At 36.0% G+C, this 23,330-nt stretch overlaps 1 protein-coding gene across 4 annotated transcripts in view; it reads right to left on the bottom strand.

Annotated features, from left to right (window-relative positions):
* The window catches only part of LOC131048186 (uncharacterized), a 48,304-nt gene that overhangs the window by 15,169 nt on the left and 9,805 nt on the right, over positions 1-23,330 (bottom strand). For all 4 annotated transcript variants that reach the window (XM_057982076.2, XM_057982077.2, XM_057982078.2 and 1 more), the window contains exons 4-6: positions 11,298-11,393; positions 11,119-11,189; positions 5,377-5,419 (exon numbers count right to left, since the gene is read on the bottom strand). In XM_057982076.2, the coding sequence (XP_057838059.2) occupies positions 5,377-5,419; positions 11,119-11,189; positions 11,298-11,393 (210 nt within the window). The remainder of the gene's footprint in view (positions 1-5,376; positions 5,420-11,118; positions 11,190-11,297; positions 11,394-23,330) is intronic.

The following is a 23,330-nucleotide window of genomic DNA, read 5'->3' as shown; positions in this document are numbered from 1 at the left end:
TTTCCATCATTCACGTGTTGTAGGGCGGACTTCATCACATTTAGGAACTGCTGGTTACAAGGTAGGGCAGACTTGATAGCTGTTAGGAACCTTGACACATGATTCAGGGCAGACTTGGTGAAGAATGTGGACCACTTGTTATCTCTCTAGGGCGGACTTGGTGAAGAATGTGGACCACTTGTTATCTCTCTAGGGCGGACTTTGCTTGATCCATGCACCATTACTTATTACCTTGGGCGGACTTCCATGAGTTTGTGCACTCAACCTCTTGATAGGGCGAACTTTGTCACATTCATAATCTTAGGAGGGCGGACTTCACTTACTTCATGCCACATTGCTTCATACCCTAAGGCAGACTTTATGATGTTTAGGAACCTTTCTCATGCTACCTTCATACCCTTGGGCGTATCACTTCCTTGCACCATGATGATGGCGGAGTTTAAGATACTTAGGCACCTTTTTCTTAGACAACGGCGAACTTTCTCAACTTCATGACCCATTGGTATCACCTCCAAGGCGGACTTCATGAATTTCAAGAACCAAGGGAGAGCAAATTTCAAGAAATCCACGCACCATGAGATCAAAACTTCGAATCTTCATAACTTGAACAATACTACTCAAATTGCCTTGAAATTCGAAAACCATACTTCAATCATCCCTTGAATTCCTCGCAATCCCTAAAATTTAGGAATTTGGCTTTTTCTAACAAAACTTGAATTTCGGAGGAATTTGTTGATCATTTCCAATGTAATTCAAAGTTGACAGTGCAAATTTTAGATCCCTTTTCCAAAAATAGAAAAAGCAAGCATCCCTAAAAAATAGGAAAAACTTTCTAAAATAGCCACTTCGGGGATCGTGCTCAAAATGCAAAAAACAAAACTTCCTAAAAAATAGGAAAAAGAAAAAAGAAAAACTTTCCAAAAATAGAAAGTTGTTCAAATCAAAGTTTAAAAACTCGGACTCGGCAGACTAAAAATTTGGACTCAGACTCGGACTCGTGAAAGACTCGGCAAGGACTTGGCAAAATAAAAAACCGTAGTTTTACAAAAAAACATAAAGAAATTAAGGCATTTAGAAAACATAAGAGCCATAATTGAAACATTACACATCACATACTCATAGTTTCAAACTTTCAACTCTAAAATGTATAATACCAAGATTTCTTCAATGCTAATTATGCTGTTATATGGAGCCTAATCAGACTCGGAGGTTAAATTTTCCCTACTTCCATCGGCGCAGTTTCCCCCTATATTTTTCGACGGGGGTTTGGGGGCAGCGCCCCCAAGTTGGTGTCACGAGGCATCGCCCCTTGCACGCTCCCTATCACGATACAGGGCGGGGTCGAGGGGCAACGCCCTGCGAGGCCAAAGATACTTTTATTATTTTAAAAAGGTGTCGGGTGTTATTTTTCTTTTATCTTTCACTCCCTCAGTTATGCCAAATGAAGGCAAAAAAATTTTTTAAAAACTCAATTTTAAAGCTTACATGACTTTTTTTCTAGGTCGCACGAGTCCATCTGAAAGACTCGTGAGTCTGTGCAAAAGACTCGCGCGAGTCCTTGCAAAAGACTCGCGAGTCCTTCAGATGGACTCGCCTCGCGAGTCCTTGGCGAGTCGACTCGTGGCTCCCATGGACTCGCGAGTCCGTGGCGAGTCCACGAGTTTTAAAACTATGGTCCAAATTGACCCAATTCAATTGTAATCTTCATCCTTCGGCCTTTCTAGGCACTTTGACAGTGTCTAGACTCTATTCTAACCGTGGCTTGCACAAACTGACTCGTGACTTTCAAAACTGAAAAACTTTGGCAATACTGATGTCGGAAGGTCACAAGGCTCTAACAAAAACCCTAGAAAGCAGAAAAAAAGGGAGGGTCCCCATTCTCAATGGGGTGATGAGTGAAAAGGTCGCAACAAGGTTGAACCCTAATTTGACGTGGGCCCATCCATGCTCTCTATGCCTTACAAAACCCCCTCAAATCCTCTCTTTTTCTCACCATGAGGAGTCCAATAGTTCTAGTGATGAGGAGTTTGGGGATGATTAGAGGCCTCGCTTCACTACATTTTGACATTTTGTACTTGTTTTGATATCATGCTACTCATTGTAATAATCTTCTTGATAATTTCATGCTACTCGGTGTAATCATCCATATGATATTTTCAATATAAATGAAATCTCCAATTTGAGAATTTCATTTGTTAAATTTTATTTAGTATTCAAGAAATCTTAGTATTTAGTATTTGCAATTTTGCAATCTTACTAATTTGCCAAAGTTTCATTTGAAATGTAATTCTTATACATCTTTTCATAACTAGTTTTTCAAGTACTATATGCATATCAGCACTGCCCCCCACTGCTGTACCCTCGTCGCTGTACCACTGCCGTCCCAGAACTTAGGCCCCTTTGTCCCCCGTCCTGAACCTTCATGGATCACCGCAAAATAACAAACTGTTTCCATGTTGATTCCGCACGGACTCTGATTCCGTCTCGGAATTGGCCCTATTTCTAAGCAATTGGATAATTTCATGATTTTGCAACAAAAAATTTTCACTTGTTTTGCCATTTATGGGGATTTTCAACATGATTTAAATGCGAAGAATTGTTGAAAATTAGGTCAACGATTTTTTTGTGAGTCAGAATATTTTCAGGGAATAAATTGGCTAGCTCCATGATTCATGATTAATCGGGTATAATCGCAACTTTTTGCAGATTATTGCTTCTTTGCTCCAGAGAATATTTTCAGTTAATTATCACATCTGAAAACAAGGGGTAGATAAAATAATTCTCTAATTCTTTCTTGATTAGCTTGTTCTTCCCTAATGCCCTTCACCTTATTTGTGTGCAATAACTTACTAATGGTCACAAAAGTTGAATAATGATATCTATCGGACAACGAGCCAAAAACATGTTATTCATATATAATTTGCAACAAAAACCACAGATTTTCACACATTCCTCAATGGTTTGAACATCTACATTACACGTCCAGGAACATACTGAATTCAAAATATTTATTAAAAATAACTTTCTGACACAAATCCCATGAGAAGTAAATGGAAACAGCATGCAGTACATAAAGAGTCCCACTCAAGTCTCAAAACTCAATATGCAGCAGATCAAGCTTTGCCTAAACTACGGAAAACAAAGAAACATAACTCTATCAGATGATTGAGAAAGCAAATGTTATGAGAAACTAAGTAAAGGGAGAACAAGGTAACATTTACACTACAAATATATGTTGGAGAATAATTTGGAAAATATCTTTTATCATACATATTGTTTATTGATTTTTGTCATGCACAGTTATATTTTAGGATGCTTGCAAACCATTATGGCTCTGGCAGAGCTTGCCTACCAAATGGTTGACAACATACTCTTAAGAATTGAAAATATACACCGAACACTTGAATTGGATAATTATATGAGGGTGGAATGGCTATCTCCTTGTGTGTAAAAACGATATAATGACACTTTAAGGCACAATGTGTCCTTCACTTCCAAAAAGGCTTTTGTACTGGAAGAGTCTGTAAACTAGCCTCCTGCCAAATAAAGGTTTAGAGAGAAACAATTGTTTTTGCATCTATAAATCACTAGTGAAGAATGAAGGCTCTAATTGGCACTCTGATCTTCAACTCCAAGAATTTCTGGAGAGCCCACCCTATCTGACTTCTGTTCATACTGATAGATGTTCTAACTTCTATGTCGTTGAACCTTATAATGTGCCCTCAAAGAGCCTGTGAACTAGCCTTCTCCCAAGTAATACAAACCATATAGTGAGAAGCAATCCTTTTTTCATCTATAAATCAGTGCTGAAGAAAAACTTTATATGAGCACAATGATCCTGAATTTCAAGTACTCTCAGACAACTCATTCTATCTTACTCCTGTGCATATTGATAAGAGGTTACGGCCATAAAACTCTATTTGAGACAATGATCCTGAATACCAAGTATTCTGAATTTCTGATACAACTAATTCTATCTTATTCCTCTGCATATTGATAGGAGGTTACAGCCATAGGTTCTTGTTTAGTAGTACCTGAACAACAACCAGGTATTTCATTCGTTTAGGAGATATGGAATAACTTGGACAGGAGGTTTCGTCCCTTTCAAATCATAAATTCTCCCGTTTTGCTAAAAGAAAATGAATATATCAATCTGATTTGTGATGTAAATTCACAGCAGAGTGAATCACTGAATTCCAAAACAAAGTCAACTTCTATAATGTCAATTGTCAAACATTAAATTCATCTTTTCGATCTATCCATAAATATCAAATCCCTTTTTCTAGAAACTAAAATACTCCTGTGCATTAAACCAACTTGTGAACCCAATTCCTTGGGAAGGCCTAGTTAGCTTTTTAATATTTTTAAACGGGAAATGTAAGGTTCTGCTTGCAACACTATTATCAAAGCTTCTTGCGAAGATCCAAGAACAATCGTTCTTAATATGGATACAAAGACTCCTCCTCAATCAGGTTCTAGCTGGTCCTAGGTCCTCTTGCAGAGACAACTCACACAAAAGTTCTATATGGTTCCTTCACTTGAAAATTTAAAATCTGTCATAAGGTTCAAATTTGAGTTCAGTGAGGAAAAAATCCAGAACCAGTCCATCAACCAATATACTTCAGAAAAAAAATCAAATGATTAAATTCAAATAATATAAATCTGGAAAAAAATATTAAAATATATTTTATTCAATTTAAAATTTAAATTAATTTTGAAATTGAAATCTAACCTATATATATTAAATAATTATAAATATAAATAAAAAACTAAAAGCTAAATGCAAATGTAAAATTTTATAATCAGAAGTTCTTTTAAAGCCTTACAAAGAGATACAGAAAAAAAAAATATAAGCAATGTAATGATAGCCAAAGGATAGGAAGTAAATGAAAGCACCTTGCAGCTGAACAAAGAGGCAGAATGTGTGTCATGTGAAGTAGTTCATGGCAATAGATTTGTATTTCTTCAGCTTAAGGAGAGAGAAAATTGCTCTGGCATGGTTTTTTCTTTACATTTTTCTGATTAAAAAGCCCTCAATGCCTCACTACCTAGAAAACCCTTAATGCTACTGCAAACCATACAACCTTGTACGAAGAGTCTAATGGCATTTTAAACAATATTATGAGGTTTTTTCAATGTTAATTAGTTTCAAATTTCTCTAATTAAATCTGACTGTGTGACACGTGAAATTACCAATGAGACGTGCATTTCCCTTTTCAACCTTCACAAGCATATGAACATCCCATTTGCATTGCAGATAGCATATTTAGGAGAATACTATGCCTAAGCAAAAAGGTTTATCTGTAAAACACATAATTGTGCACATTCCTATGTCAGAACTTTTGATGTATCGGAATATAATTATAATTATCATACCTTAATAAATTTTGCAGCCTCTGGTCCATTTTGCACATCAAAGCTGCCAAAAAGACAACAAAATGAGATCATGTAAAGTTGATCACCAGCTTCTGCCTACAAACAACTAAAAATAGCTAAGAACTTCCAGGGCAAACAAAAAGTTGGCCAGGAAATCAAAGAATAATTTCATATAAATCAAAACATACATATTAAAAAGTAGAGGTAGCATGCAAGTAAGACTGAATTGCAATAGTTATAGGCATAGAATTGCAATAGTTATAGGCATATGCAGCTTACAATAGAAGTTGCCAACTCAAAACTACAGTTTTTGTTTGAATCAAAAACGCAGGGAATTGGAATGCAAGAAATAAAATCAACTGCTTGGACAGGGTGACCAATCTTTGAAAAGCCCTAAAAAAACATTTACTTATGTACTTGTATAAAGTCAACCAAATTAATCAAATGAACTGTAAAACAATTTAATATCATTCTAAGTGCCAAATTTAAAGAGAGAAAAATTCAAAAATAAATCTGAAAATTAGTAATTACTCTAGAATCCTGCTAAAAATTGAAATTCTATCCAAATTTTAATCTCAACATCCTTGCTTTGGATTAACAAGCTACCAATTGCTCTGCTCCAAAAACCTCTCATGGAAAAAGATCAGTTTACTTGCACCTTGGAATTCTATCAGTGGATTCACTTTGTAACTTGGTTGGGACCTATAAACAACTTTTCCATTTACCTATAAGTACCTTGCACGCAATATGACATTCTCAGTGGATTCACTTTGTAACTTGGTTGGGACCTATAAACAACTTTTCCATTTACCTATAAGTACCTTGCACGCAATATGACATTCTTGCAGCTCAACTATAGCATTTACATCCTCCCAAATCTTTCCCATCCAGTGACATTACTTGAAAGGAAGAAAAATTCTCATTTGTTACTTTTATTGTCCTGGGTGCTCCAGCTGTTGAAGAAAGTAAACAAAACGACGCAAATAACACAAGAAACTAAAATACATATGAAATTAAGAATCAAAACAACCTTTTTCTGATCATAAAATACAGCTAGCTCCTTGCTCTCAATGTTAGGAACAGAACCTTGTTCTTCAACTCTGTTACTGTGATTAATGGTGTTTTCAGTTCTCCGGGCCCAAGCCTTGCTACAAACATGTGATGCAAAAGTTGATCCATGTCACAATCAAAAGGTCAGTTTAAATCCACTACCAATCAAGAAGCAGTTTCAGGAGCACCTTCACAAAGGAGAACATTTTTCGTCAGTAGCAGAGCATAAGGAACTTGTGTGTAGGTCAAAGTCAGACTTAAGATGATCCCAAGCATCCTAGGGAAGAAGTGTGACATATGCAGCTATCCAGGTTTGGCAAAACTGCAGCTCATCAAACACCGCAGCAAACACTTTGTACCATGGTAATCACAGGACATTTCGATATAGAGCAAACAGAGGGCTGTGAAGAGTTTCAATGTTTCATTTCAGACTTCTATGCATTTGTTTTGTGTTCGGCCGCCAGAGAGACGTGTGATGGTCTATATCAAACAGTTTTGGACATGTACCAAAGGTTGGAATTCATGTTCTCCTCTTAGTAACTTCATGATTGTAAGTTAATCTCACATAACAGAAGAGTTTAAGGACTGCAGACTGCACTATAAATTGTACAAGCTCATTGTTGTCAAATGGAGCTTAGTTTTGATGTGTATAAATCATACTACAATGTATTTGACTGATTTCAGAGTGGATACGAGGAGCTTTTAGCCTTTTAGCTTTCTTGCTGGAGTTTTCACCCCAAATTGAGGGTTTCTCTATGTCAGACCCTTATGTACAGTCATTTCCGTTTTCTCTTGAATTTTTAATTCATTTTATTGCTTGTATGATGTTTACTAATTATTTGTTCAGCAACTAATGTTTTTTCAAGTGCATGTTGTTAAAACACAGCGGTAAGCACATTTAGGAGGAATTTGTGAGATGCAGCATAGAGGTATCTATTATTGGTGACCTGATTGAGAGTGCATCAGTTTGCAGATCAACATGACATTGCCAGTACCCTGTCATTATTTCTCCCTTTCATCTTCGACTTCATCAGCACCATAGAGTTCCCTGAGGAGTCCTAGCACAGGAATATTTATACTTACCATTTTTGTTTTGGGGGATTTAACCATTTAAAGCTTACCCTGTTTATATTTCTTTACCATTTTGAATTTAGTACTCTTTGCAATCTATGATCTTTTCACCCCAGCAGTTCACTATTAAATCTGAAAGTAATCTTCAAAGCCCACTGGCCTATTTTGGGTTAATTGTGGACACTGATAATTTCTAGCTTTCATCGTATATTTCTTCCTTGCTGCCATGCAAACTATTTGAGCCACAAAACCCTATCTCCCAGCTAAACATCTCATTCAGCAAAAAACCCTTCTCACTGCTGCTCACCTCCTCCTTTACTTTTCAGGTGTAAAAAGCCTCATCTCTGTTGGCAACCTACTCTTTTAAATGTAAAAAGTAAAATCTATTCTTTCCCAATTATATCTAGTTTCAATAGAAAAACCCATTATTCATGACCACCGCTGGCACTTGTTTTACTCTATGTTAATGAATTACCAAGAAAACAGGTCATTTCCAGGTATGATTCATCCCAAAATCAGATTCCAAAACAAATTGCCCATGGATTCGAGCAGGGTTATATTTTTAAAAATTTTGTGTCTGGATCATTTGGAATCAGTAAAGAAAGGAAATTCTAGGTCGGACATGGCAATTCAAAGGCATTTCCATCATGATTCCAGAAGCGGTCAAAGAATTCAACATGTTTATTTTTACCTATTGATCACTGGAAAAAACCCTAAAAGGCATTATTTCACTCATTTTGTGAGCTTGACAAGTCAAAAGAACAAGGACAGAGCTGTGAATGCTAGAGAAATAGCAACTACAATATATAAGACTGCCTTTGAGAACTGCAACTCCTATTTGGATTCACCAGTGCTAGAAACCTAGCATCATGGCATCTTCCCCACATCTCAGTGTAGCTTATTCTATTGACCAGATCATTTAATGCAATATTCTTTTGCATCAAGTGTCTAAAAGATTTCTCCCATATCCAACCTAATAAAAAAGTATACCGAAGCTGAATAAACATAATATAAAGTGTGATCAATGCTATCTCCCTCTTAGATTTAATAAATCAAATTCAATTTGTTAGAAGCATGGCCAAAGATGTATAAATTTATTCATATTATATTATTTTAGATTTATGTATAGATCAGTATTAATATCATATATATATGTATATAGTATTTACTACTTAGTTGTATATATTATATCATAAAATAAACTAATATTAAAATATTGACATTTTTGCATATTACCATTATTCATTTATATTATATTATTCAAATATTATTTATAAATTTATGATTATCATACACCCAGCCCCAAAAAATATTTCCCGTAGCAGAATACAGTACCCATACTCAAACCAAACTCCAATTCAGGAACTTAGGTTTGAGTTGTAAATCTCTAAAATGTGATTTTGCCACACTAAATGAGAAAAGAAGATATGCCCAAGCATCTTTTGAGGTCTGTTTAATTGTAGAGCATATGCTTCATGGTCTTCAACTTTTGATCTTTAAAACTGTAGCGCTTTCATAGATCTCCTATAATTATCCAACTAAAGAGGTTTACTAGCCACAGTGGACCCTAAAAATACATGTCTACTTAATTGGATTGTAAAAGTTGCATTTTTGTGGAAGGGATGATTTCTGGATTCAACAACATAGTACATTTCATTTCCAATATTTAGATCCTCCGTAACTGCATAGCATCTTAAACTGATCCATGAAACAGGGACTCTGACATGACCAAGAACAAGGAATTGAAGGATTACTCGTAAAATTTCTACCAGACGATTTTCCATAGCTAAATGAGAAAAGACAATATCCCAGAATCTTTTGAGGCCTGTTTAATTTTAGTTCATGAGATTTCATCATCCTATTCTTTGATATTTTGATTTTTTTCCTTCAACAGATTTCCTATTTATCTGGTTAGATACTCTTACTAGCCATGTGGGCCCCAAGGACACATGGCTACTTCAATGGACCATAAATGTTGTCTTTCAATGGACCATAAAAGTTGTCTTTCAATTGGAGGGATTTTTGGATTCAACTTCATAGTACTATTCATTTCTAACATTTTAAGCCTCACTAACTGTGCCGTATATCAAAATAATCCAATAGATAATGAAAGAAAAATTGATAGAATTAAGAACAGGTGATTGAAGAATTACTTCTCAATGTGCAAGGATACAATTTCCATTGTGAGGAACTGGATTTATGTGCTAACAGAACATTCTCTATGTGCTCACTCTCAGTGACTGTACACCTAGAATTATTTGTTTTGACTTTTGGTCTGCCCTATTTTTTAGGTGGCTTCCCCCAGTTAATTACAAAATAAGTACAAGAGATCAACCACAACATAATGTACTAAATTACACAATATGTACAAGAGATCAACCACAACATAATGTACTAAATTATTGTCTATCTTACCCTTCAAACATCACAGTTGACTTGCCTCTAATATATCCTTGGATCCAGAATAGGAAGAAAGTGCATGCTAACATCATAACAGATCATGCATTCGTGTGTGTGTGTAGCAGATCAAGGAAGCCTGTAACAATTATGGGAAATATAACCTCATGCATTCAGAATCACAAAACAAAAATATATCCGATGCTTACAAAAGGAGCAATGAAAAGCCTCTCAGAAATCTGTAAGAAACATGGGATTAGACAACAGCCTGTGGCATGTCACAACATATATAAATAAGAAATCAGACCTTATATTTAACCAAATATAAACTAGTTACCTAAATGATCTTCTTTCCTTTTTTATTGATATGGTAAATGCTTTTTTCTACCAAGGCAGCTATTAGACATGGAAAACTCTATTATTAGTTTACATAATTAAAGTGTACCTAAGCCTCCTCTTTTCCTTTTGCCTCCTTACCTCATGTTCTTGTTCTTCCTTGATCTTGTTACTTTTTTTCTTTTTATGCTAAAAGCTCTTTTTACACAATGGCAACTATAACACATGGAAACCTCAGTAAAATAATTGAAGCATACCCTAAGCCTCATCTTCTCTTCTCACCCTCGTCTCCCTCACCTCATGACCTTGTTCATCCATGAATTTGCTATCTAATTACTTATTAATTAAATTAATAATTGATTATGTTTTTTTTTAAGATAAGCACTGCCATAAGGGGGCAGCTCCCATATATTAAAAAACAGAAAAAAGGTACATAGATAATAAGAGGGGGGTACTAATTGATTATATTAAGCATTACTTAACTAGTTAATTTACCATCTAATTATTTATCGAATATAATACTTGTCAATCCACTGTAACAATTGATTAATAAGGGTTTTAACATATCTGCACTTCTAATTTAATATAGCTAGTATCCAATTTCCCCTACTTGACCAATCTACATTATATTCAAGATAAACTGTTTTCTCTATCCTTCCACAAACATAGGTTTCTTTCCCTGATGACGAATCTAGTAGTGTACTAGAATTGTCAGACCAAAAAAGTGTGTTGATTCCAGAAAAACTATGTATACAAAATAGTTCATGCAGGCAATATAACAAAGATAAGTTGCACCAAACAAAAATGACCAGAATTCTAAACAAAGTGAGGAATTAAAAACTTAGAAAAAAAAAATAAGAGAATTCAACATGTTTGAAAATCACAAACCTGATATCAAATGCCACATTACTTTCCTTCTCAATAAACTTGACAATTGGAACCCTAGCTTTTCCAATAACCTAGTTAAAACCAACAAATATGATATGAATAATATTTCCACTAAAGAAGATCTTCTCCAATCGAGTTAGGATTCAAATCAAATCCATAAGTTAAAAAATGCTTCCAACCTGCATTTTAGTTGCAATGGACTTTTTCGACAGTGCTTTTGCTAGGGCTTGCAGGCCGTTTTGAGGCACTTGAATGTTAGAATTTAAGATAACCACCTGAAAAAAATAGCAACAGCAGAAACTGATTTTTTGAAACAATGTAAAAGGCATTAACAAACAAAACATAGCTCAAAGTGATCCTCTGTAAAAATCCACAACAAGCATATCTAAAAATTCAGATATCTCGATCTACCAGACCAAATTATTTTGAAGTTAAAGTAATTCAAGGCAAAGTCAAGAACTCTAGTGTAGGCATTTTCCTTTGATGGCCATGAACCTAAATTCTTGTATCAAATTAAAAAGTCTCTGAAAATGAAAATTTTACTAAAACACACTCTCTTTTTTGGATGGACAATTGATATTCATCACATATCAGACAATTTAGATGATCTGTAATAAAAAGTTGGATATATTCTCCTAGCTTTCGCCAACTATGGATATCCTTATCAAATCACAATTAAAACCTTCCAAAACACTTTCAAAATATCAAAGAAACATATAGCAGTAGCAAAACAAGCAAGAGATAACACACACACAATGACTGCAACAAGCAAGTTGCCCTTTCGAAACCCTTCAATGTGTGAAAACTCCAGAAAGAGTGAGCAAACCCTTGTTCCAATATCACATAGTCCAATTATAAAGGTGCTACAGTGACTCAAGTTTTGTCTCCCACAACCTCAATTGAACATGAGAGGTGAAGGTTATATTGAAGACAACACCTCTAACTCTTCGACAAAGAGCTTATGAATTTCCTATTGCCTCCCAACATCAAAAAGGGAAATAATAATGTTGGAAAAGCAAGTTAAAAAGTCAAAAATCCTTCATATTCCACATTCTGCACTGCATGCATCAGCTTAATATGTCTATCTGACACTAAGCTAGATGAATTGAGATTCCTTCATTGTTTATCTTCACCACCTAACTCTAATAACCATATGTTTTCACCCAAGATCACCAAATGTTTTATATATAGACCACTAAATCAAATGATTATCTTAGCCAACTCTAAGCTAGATGACAACCTTCGCAACTTGTCTTGTAAAGATAAATTTGTAGCATGTGTTTTCTCTGCTTCAGCTGTGGTCTCTACTCATTCCTATAGACAGGAATGAAGGCATATGTAACTAGATTCAACTAACTCTCATGCCCCATTCAATCCTCCACATACAATCAAATCAATAATCCTTAAATACCAGCCAAGCATAGCCAATATTCCACCAGCTATTTCCAAACTCAACTCTTACAAACTAACTATCCTTTAATCTCCTCTAGCCAACAAAACAGGTAGCATGCCCCTGATCTGACATTGGATGAACAGAATAGAGCAAATAATTAACTGTGACCAAGGTTAAGGAGCAGATTTACTAAAGCAGCAATCAAAAAGACAGATAGAAGATATCAATTTAGATTAAAAGCGATTGAAATTCCAAGAGGCAGCGATTAGTTTGTTAGTAAACAGAGACAGTGATTGGAATATAACTAAGTTGCCGGTACGGCAAAAAAAAAAAATTTGTAGGGGGGGTGTTTGGGTACGTCCGTACAAAAAAATGTAAAAATCATAAATATATACATATATGCAGCCTAAAAAGTAGAAACAAAAATTAAATTTAGAATCCCAAATATCATCCATATGCTAAACAAAACTTGGAACTATCATATATGATATAAATCAAAGAAACGGGACTCAGACTCGGCTCGGACTCGGGACTCGGAGTCAGACTCGGCTTGAGACTCGACTGAACTCGGGAAAGTGAAAAACTCAAGAAATTTAGAGATTTTTAAAGATTTAAAACTTGTTTCAGGCACCCTTTATTGAATACACCATAAAGACACAATAACATCATCAAACTTGGCTCATTTGATTACATACACAAGTATACATCAATCACATAAGCATAAACGCAAATTGTAGCTGAAGGAAATAACAAACATAGATATATAAATATTGTCAAATGTATACAATATTACAAAATTCATGGAATAAAAAATCCATGTCATCATATGATCATCATCAAATGTTTCATACAAATACCAAAGGTAAATACAACTACAAGCCTATGGCTCAGAGGAGCCTGCACGGCAGCACCCTCCGACCCCGGCCCCCTGCGAAGGCGTCTAAGGCAGGTCCTGGATGATTCGACAGCCATAGCCGCTCCCCGTGACACCATGCCATGCTCACCAACATCAGGGACATCCGTGTCACTATCTGCCTTTGAATCTCCTGTTTGTGCTCGTGCTCTCCGCTCCTCCTTTGCCATGGCTACAGTCTCAGCCTCTATATCTACCTGGTCGATCCAATCAGTGTCAGACTCGGAGGTTAAATTTTCCCTACTTCTATCGACGCAGTTTCCCCCCATATTTTTTGACAGGGGTTTGGGGGCAGCGCCCCCAAGGTGGGGTCAAGGGGCATCACCCCTTGCGCACTCCCTATCGCGATATAGGGCAGGGTCGAGGGGCAGCGCCCCACAAGGCCAAAAAAACTTATTATTTAATAAAAGCATCGGGTGTTATTTTTCTATTGGCTGACATGTTATAACCCTAATTTTTCGCATTCCCAGGCGAAGGTTGTAGTGAACAAAGACAAGACCATTCATTTTTAAAAAACTTTTTAAAATGTTTTTTTTTGTCATTTTGTAGCCGAGTTTGGGGCTCAGGACTCGCTGAGTTTGGCAAGTTTGAGCCAAACTCGCCAACTCGGCGAGTTTTCGCCAGACTCAGACGAGTCCGAGTCCGAGTCCAAGAGACTCGGCGAGCATGACTCGAACTCAGACTCGCCGAGTTTAGGCGATTCATGGCGATTCCCATTTCTTTGGCGTATAAATATAACAAATTTACTGTAAGTCTAATCTAATTTTCATTTGTCAAAATTTGAATGTTATGATAGATATATTGAATTCATTGTTCATTGGTTCAACAATAAAATAACACAATTAATAATCAGCATCATATGGGTCACTAGGAAGATCAAGATCAACATCATCATTGACATTAGATGATGTAGCTAGAGTAGTGGAACCACATGAAGCCTCACTGCCACTTGCACTAGCAGCAAATTGGCTATTGGACCCCCCAAAGAGTAAAGATTGTGGCAAATGAAAAATCCAAATTAGTTTGCTCTAGATCTATATCCCAAAACTTTGTGCTCCCATCCTTGTACTCATTTTGTTTATGAGTAAGAAGGCGCAAATTTGAATGCACATAAACTAGCTCTTCCGCCTTACTTGCTACCAATCGGTTGCGTTTCACTGAGTGGATAAAGGAGTATGTGCTCCAATTTCGCTCACATGAAGACGAACTAGCAACCTATTAAATAATTGACACAAAGTTAGAGGGCGACAATTATAAAATTAACTTTAAATTTTAAATATTATTTTATTATTTTAAAATAGTACAAAATATAAATTTTGAGAGCAATAAAAATTAAGAAACTTAATTGCAATAAAAATTTGATTGCAAGAGTTTGAAGGTTTGGTGATGTATGGCCATTGAGGTACCACCAAGCATGAGCATCCTTCTTATACTTGTCACGGAGAGCGGAAACACTTTGACCATTGGAGGCTACAAAATCAGCAAACTCACTTGTAATTAAATCCTCCATTTCGGAATCGGGGAAGAGTTTACTAAGTGTTGTCCTACACCCTTCACTGACTTTTGAATCTCTATATGGTGGTACCCTCGATGGCTTAGCAAGCATTTCATCACTATAAAATTTGGGAGTCAATGCAAATGCAAGAAGATGTAGTGGGATGGTCATTTTGTTCCACCGCTCAACACAAATTGACTGAACCTCTTTGAAGAAAGTTTCTTCGGAATCTTGCTCTTTTGCATTGATGATGACTATCATTTCCTCAATCATCGAGTCAATGCCATCATATACCTCTTTGAAGAAAGTTTCTTCGGAATCTTGCTCTTTTGCATTGATGATGACTATCATTTCCTCAATCATCAGGTCAATGCCATCATATACCCTCCCAAACATGGGTGATCCATGTCAGCATAACGAATCATACTCATGATGAGCTCAGTGAAACTCAAAAGATATTCCACTCAATCCCACCAAGTGTCATCTAGGATCATGTGCTTTACATTTGTTGCCCTTTCAGTATTGGATTGCCTCCATAGGGACCAACTTTGACTAATTAACATGCTAGCAAGTGGCTCTCGCACCTTCACAAGTCGCCTCAAGACGATTGTGTTGGATGCAAATCGAGTCTCAGCAACCTATTCAAAAAATAATAATAAAAATTAGAATACAAAGAAGACATGATCAAATTTACAAAATAAATTAATGATTACTTAAGTGAAATGTAGATTTTAAAAATTGAAGTGTTTCAATTACCTTTAGCAACTCCAATTGTGAAAATGATCTAAAAATGGCCTGTAACATGTTATGGTTTGTGATGAACATTTGGATCTCTTTAGCCTCAACATAAATTTGTTTGATCCAATGTATTTTCCTGCCCATCTTTTGGAGCATGATGGTTGAGAGAGTAGACAGCACAAGGTGTCCAATATATGTGTTCAAACCGTGCCTCAATCATCAACCTGCAGCTCTACAATTCTTTGCATTGTTCGATATTACTTGGACAACATTTGGAGGTCCCACATCCTACATGCATTGTATAAGGATGCTAGCAATAAATTGTGCATCCTTCACCTGTCCCTCACAATCCACAGCTTTTAGAAACATTGCCCCTTTAGGGCACACTGCATTTACATTAATTAATGGTCGATTTATGGTATCCTTCCTTCCATCAGAAATGATGGACACCCCTATTTGTTTCCATGAATTTCTAATGGGAGCCAATGCATTGTCTATGCATTTTACCTCCTTTGCTAGTAAGGTGCTACGCACCTTCTCATAACCTGGCCCTGTGTACCCTTGTGGAGCCTCGTTTACCTTTCTCAACATATCCTACCAATATGTAATCGTACCACATTAAATGACAAACCACTTGCATATAGACATATTTCAACAGATTGATCTGCAACCTCTCTAGCATCATTCTTAAATGTTGTCTCTAATGGTCCCCTGCATCTCTTCACAATAACAGGATGTTCTTCATCAATTGTGCCCAAGAATGGGTGGCTTTGTACCACGATACCAGGAAAATTACTATGAGATGGAGAAGTAGGGGGCCTCTTTGATTTACTTCCTCTTCCTCTCAACAAAGGATGGTTTGAGGCATTACCAACTCTTGCATATGCTTCCTCTTGCTCTCTAATAAATCTTGCTATTTGTTGAGGTAGCAACCTGTTGTGACGTTTTCACACATCGCCCCATTGCAAATGGGGACCCTTGCTTTTTTGCTTTTTAGGGTTTTTTTTTTTTTTTTTGGTCTTTTAGGGTTTTGTTAGCTAGCCTTTGCATTTTGAGTGTCGCCCAGGTGATCACATGGATAAGCAAGTCCAGCTTGAGTGATGTCTTGATCCTAAAATTTGGCTAAGTTTGAAAGTCCTAATCCTGAAATTTGGCTAAGTCTAGAATGTCCTGATCCTGAATTTGACTAAGTCTGGAAACTGAAAAACCTCAAAAAACTAGATTTTGCAATATAACTCCTGGAGGTCTGAAACCACTCTCAAACATCCTGAAAGTATATATGGAATATAACTTAAAGTATAAATGTTATATTCCATTAAAATTGTCCTGATAGAGAGTCCAAAAAGTCAAATTTCGCTCCTGTCCTTCACTAAGGATCCAGAGCGAATTTCGCTCCTGTCCCTCTCCAAGGGTCCAAGGCGAATCGCTCATGTCCCTCACCAAGGGTCCAGAGCAAAAAAGCTTAGTTGAGTCATTCCTGACCTTGTTTGGACAAATTGAGACATCAAAGGCATGAAGGAGGACGTAATCAACCCATTGAAGATAGTTTTGAAAGTTAACAAGGCATAAACGAGCTCATAAAGGCCAGGGCGCTCCTGTCCCTCTCCAAGGGACCAGAGCGATTTTCCCTCAAGACAAGATTTTGGCAAAAGGAAGGCAAGTTTCGCGTTTGAGGTGGGTGAAGGAAGACGCAATCGATCCGTTGAAGATAATTTTCGAAGCTAGCAAAACACAAGTGAGCTTATAAATGCAAAATCGCTCCTGTCCCTCACCAAGGGACCAGGGCGAAAATGGTTCTAAGGAGCATTCGTTCCAAAAAATTGAATAGATCAAACTCAAGATTTCAAGTAAAATGCCATTTTGGACGTCCAGGATGAAGTGTTGAACGTGAAAAACAAGAGTTGCAAGGCTAAAGTGTAAGGGCGCTCCTGTCCCTCTCCCAGGGACCAGAGCGATCTTGTTAATAGCCATTATTTTCCATGCTTGGGCGCCAAATATCCTTCAAATTACATTAAATGCCAATTTCGCTAGAACTCCAGGATATTTTAAAAAATTAAATTGACATTTAATAAGTGCGCATGGTATTTAATAATTAATTTTGAGCCTAAAAATCGAATTTTTTAATTATAAAGGCATTTAAAATTAATTATTATTATTTTAAAAAATAAAATAAAATTGGAGCGCTTGGGGTATTATTTAATGTTTTTATCAAGTCGGCCTCTTCTTTTATTAATTTTTATTTATCTTTTGGCCTATTTTTTCCAAGTCGGCCCATGGAAATAAAATGGTGAGCGCTCTATATATTTGAGGCATGTTTTTCATTATTCAAATCATTCACTCATCATTTCAAGAGCAATTTGAAGGAGTGAATTTCTACGAGGAGTGGAGACTAAGAAGGGCGAAATTCATATTGAAGGCTATGGGAGAGGCAAATTTCTTGCTACATTTGAAGGCGAATTTCCAGATCTTGAAGAAGCTAGCTAATGGAGGCGCAATTTTATCCAAGGGAGAGCTTTGATCTACACTTTGCCTAGCCAAAATTCATCTATTTTTTAGAGTTAATTCTCAAGAAGAGGTATGGCAAAATCATCTTGACACCCTTATTCAAGGTTTGATTTTTTTTTCATTTTTTGGAAAAATCTAAGTATTGCGTAGTTAATTAGGAAATGATAATTCAAAGATTTATCATGAGGTTACCTAAATTAAAATCTTGAGTCTTCCTTTTAAAGTTTAATTTTTAGATTTCAAGATATATTACTAATTTTGAAATGTTGTGTAGGTATCAAGATGGCGACTCCCAAGCTCGAAAGATCTACAAGTCGGAAGACTCTCCTCAAGGACGATCAAGCAAGGACAAGGACAACCTTCTTCGATCCAGTCTAGCATCGACAAGGACAGCCTTCTTTGGACTAACGTCATCAAGGGCGACCTCTTCCAATCCAATATTCCAAGGCGAGGTACATCAATCATCTTGCAAATCAAGGACACAAGAAGTTAGAACAAGGGTTCGTTGAAGAAGCAGATAGTTCCAGATGAATTAATTAAAGCTAGCTTCTCAACAACATCAAGTTGAATATTTACCAAGTTACAAGTGTCAGACGAGGTGGCATCCTAGTCATCGCTCATCCAGTCAGTGTGGTCCACCTCAGCATTTCCAGATTCAATGTACCTAACTCATGGAAGGTGGCACAAACTCCGATGTACCTACCCCGGCTATCCATTGGTCGATTTTTCCAGAGAGGACATGTGTCCAAGCAATACAATTTTATCATTGGTCAAGCATTAAATGTTATGTAATGGTTATATCAAACCCTAATTAGGGTTTTCATTGTAAAATCTTGGCCATTGATCTCAAATTGATCTTAGCCATCGAATTGTATTGTGGGCACTATATAAGCCCTGGCATTTCATTTGTAAAGGTAATAGAAATAATAGTTAGAATATAGTTGGAAGCAGTTAGAAGACAGATAGAGACTAGTTAGAAGGTGATTAGAATAGCAATTAGAGTAGAGTAGAAAGAGAAGGCAAAGATTGTTGCCAAGATGTTGTTGTAAAAGACTTGTAACTTCATTGAAGAAATGGTGAAATTTATGGGTCGATTCGACAATTTGCATGGTCTTTATACTTCTCATATTTGATTTCATGTTATTAGATGAGTGGAAGAAATGTGCTTGATTGATGGTGAAATTCGTATATCCATACTACTAGCAGTTTGTTGATTGCAGACTTGCCTTGCGTAGTCGACTGGAATCATTCAGCTTAAGCTTAACTTCAATTGTCGCTTCTTCATTGATATGCATCAACCTGATGGTGTCTATGCCTGCAGTGATAATTTGAACATCACAAAGCTTTCCTTCGAAGATCGCACTAGCCTTGTGGAGATGGTCCTGCGATGTCAAAACAAGACCTAGTTAGAATTTCATCAAAGATCAATCATTGCTCCTACATTCCTTAGTATTAGGATTAGATTCTTTCCTCACCCTCCTCTTTTTTCCTTTTTTTCAAGTCAAAGTTAGTAAGATCCTGTGTTCCAGCAATATTCAAAGCAAATCAGAAGTTCAGGCATCAAATGTAAGTCCCCTTGTGATTCCAGCAAATCACATCATACCACAGAGAGCTTATCCACACGTAGAGACCCTACATACAAGAACCTTGGAGTCATCCTGATTGATCCTTTTTCGCGATATCTTCAGCAATCAGAGGCTTTATTCAAGAGAGGATAAGGTACCCTTGGGTATTTTATTCTGTGTTTGATTGTGTACAAAATACACGTCAACACAACCCATTTCCATCCTGTCCTGGACATGGTTTGATTCCTTGTTGGGGAATGACACAAAAATGGACTTTGACACGGTTGTAGGAGCTAGTTTTTTTCACACTACAAAAGTTGCATATCCAATTAAATGTTCCACCACCTTTTACTTGGTCTATTATTTTGACATATTTCCATAAAGGTGAATTTGGGTCGGTTTTGAAAGTTCGTTGAGGAATAGAGCTAGCAATCATTGTCATTATGCTATCTACAACAAGTTAAAAAATAACTATTAAAATTTAAATATTTAACAATAAATTTAATTTTATATAAATAATAAATGTTAAATATTTAAAATTAATTTAATGTGAAAATAAAATTATTCATAATTTTTAAGTAAACCTATATATGATAATGATATATTTACAAACTTCTAAATTACACAATAATTAAAATTCATGTTTAAAATAATAATAATACAAATTAAATTAATTTTAATTTGTATTATTATTATTTTAAATTATAAATATGAATATTTTAACTATTTTGTAATTTAGAAGTTTGTAAAAATATCATTATCATATATAGGTTTACTTATAAATTATGAATAATTTTATTTTCACACTAAATTAAATTTAAATATTTAACATTTACTATTTATATAAATTAAAATATAAATCACTAATTAATAAATTTATATTTCGTTTTATTGATAAAAATCTAGATCTGATAAAAAAAGTCAAACTATAGAACAATTTTTAAATTTGAAACAAAATAAAAATTTACATACCTGTTGGTCCCACCTGCCATTGTCGTCGCCGAGCAAAGAGTATTGGCATCACCGAGCTTTTACAGACGTTTATGTTTACTGAGCGATGCGGAGAGCTTCAACCACTCAAATGCCAAACACTCAAACCGCCTGCATCGTGATTCCTCCTGCCTGTGTCGTCACCCTTTTCCGCTGAAATATGTTTTCGCTTTAAGTTTTAGGGTTATTTTCATTCTGCGAAATCAAAAGGAAAAACCCTCAAAAACTGCGCACGATGTGGATTTGTCTAAAAAACACCAACTATACGCCACGTCAACATCAAGTTCGTTGGGATGCGTGGGTAAAAACTCAAAAAAGTTTCAGCAACGAAAAAAAGGAACCCTGTTCAATTCCACAGGGATTCCAGTCTGAATCTGAATCCAAGTCGAATCGTACCCAGATTCCGGGAAAAACCTAGCCATACCGGTAACTTAGGAATATAAGCAAGCAGCGGTTTTAAGTGAGGAAAGGTACAACGATCCTTTAAGTTTAGACAACAACTCGAGTATAACGAGGTGCAATTAAAAGAATCATTTCGTGATAGCTAATAATTACAAAGCGGCACCAATAAGGAGACACGATCCCTTATGAAAGGATAGCCACTTCCAAAGAATGCATATCTTCAAATAAATGTTAATATATATATATATATATATATATATATATATATATATAGAGAGAGAGAGAGAGAGAGAGAGAGAGAGAGAGAGAGGCCACGATGGGGAGAAGGCATAAAGGAAAGACAATTGAACAAGGACCACTATTCATAAGGGCAGAGCAATCCTTAATACATTAGCGATCAAGCATTTAGATCAGTCCAGAAATCTTTATTATTGCACGTTGTAGCATTGTTATATAATGTGTGGTATGCATGAGATACTTAATGTATGCTGGGATATGCATTAATATATATATATATATATATATATATATATAGAGAGAGAGAGAGAGAGAGAGTTGCTTATTGTACACAGCATGATAATATTTTAATATTCTTCACATATTTGATACATAGCATCTCCCAAATTGGATATAAGACAATAATGTGATTGATGCAATGAACCATGAAGAGGTTAGTGGAGGGAATACAAGGAGGGGAAACAGTTATGAGATCATCTTCTAAGTACACCTCATGGTGGTGATTGATCATCCCATGAGGCCAAGGCAGTGCAAGGAGTGCTCCGCCCTTGGACTTAGAAGGGAAGGATGTTCCAGACACCCCATTGTAGTTCCACAAACCTCTACCATGGTTGACTATTGGATTAAGGAACCCAAATCTTAGTAAAATAAGGGTGGCAAGAAGAGGGGGAATGGCTATAGGATTCCTCACTAGGTACACCCCCTCATATGGATGGCAAAGGGCCACAAAAGGGCAAGAGCGATTATATATCCACTCTTGAGCCTAGGGTAGAGGATTTCTTCATGAACCCTATCATGCCTCCTTATCCTAACTCCCTTATGAATGAATTTTGTTAATGAGTTAGATAGATCTTATGATTAAGTTAATGTTCCTAACCCTATAAGGAATTGTGATTTGAAGCAAAAACTAGGTCATTTACAAAAGGGAACATCACAATAGGCCACTAGATCAAAGTCTACCTCACCCTTTAAAAAGCTAAATGACTTCCACTACAACTTATCTTCACCACCTTTACACTTAACTTCCTAAGTTTGTTGAAGCAAGGTTATATTGCAGTTTTAGTTTTTACGACCTCAAAATAACTTCACCACAATCTCATACAACTTGTCCTACCTCAACAACAAATAGCCAAGCAGTGGTATGAAAATGTGCATGTTTGATGAAACAAAATCATCAAAAACCAACCAATAACTTGAGATTCCCAATCACTCTTTAGTGGGCCATCAAGCTCCTATTAGGTTTGATATAGCTCTAATCTAACATCCTCAACAAAAACATAGGTGACCAAAAGATGAATCAATTGAATCTCTTCAAATTGAATCTCAACTTCTAGCCTTTTAATCAAATGGCAACCATTATGACCATATATTCACTAATCCAATCAAAGGATAACTGGATAAGGCTACCTACACCACCCATGTCTCATTGTCTACACTTATATCATTTCATTATTGGGTCACAAACTTTTCAAAAATGAGAAATTCATTGTAGTCTGAGGGCCACATCAAACCTAGAATCCTTACTTCCCTGCTCCAATAATTTTGCATTTTGTCAAAAGTTTGCAAAATGAAATTGAACCAGCTTCTGCACTTGACACAACTAGTGGGAGTGGCAATCCAATTGATTGTTGTTCAAATGAAACTGAACCAAATGTTGATGTTGACCCTGATTTTTTTTATGAAGAATATGAATATAAATATCAATTTGAATTTGAATTTGAATTTTTATTGTGTGATGACATTTTCAGACTTGAATATTTTCAAAGTTGCAAATTATGAATACAAGGTATTAATCTCGCCTCAACTCACCCTTTCCCAGCCCCAACTTGGCAGTAAGACCAAGGTAAGGCAAGTTGGGCGCTAGGTGGGGTCATGGGGATACCCCTGAGTCAAAAAAAAAAGATTATGAATACAAGGTATTTAAATATTCTTTTTTTTTTGGCAATTATGTGTATCATTGTTCTTATCATAGAT

Source organism: Cryptomeria japonica, chromosome 6, assembly GCF_030272615.1.
Source record: "Cryptomeria japonica chromosome 6, Sugi_1.0, whole genome shotgun sequence".
Classification (NCBI taxonomy): Eukaryota; Viridiplantae; Streptophyta; class Pinopsida; order Cupressales; family Cupressaceae; genus Cryptomeria; species Cryptomeria japonica.
The sequence above is the reverse complement of the archived record's forward strand: the minus strand, read 5'-3'. Positions and strand labels throughout refer to the sequence as shown.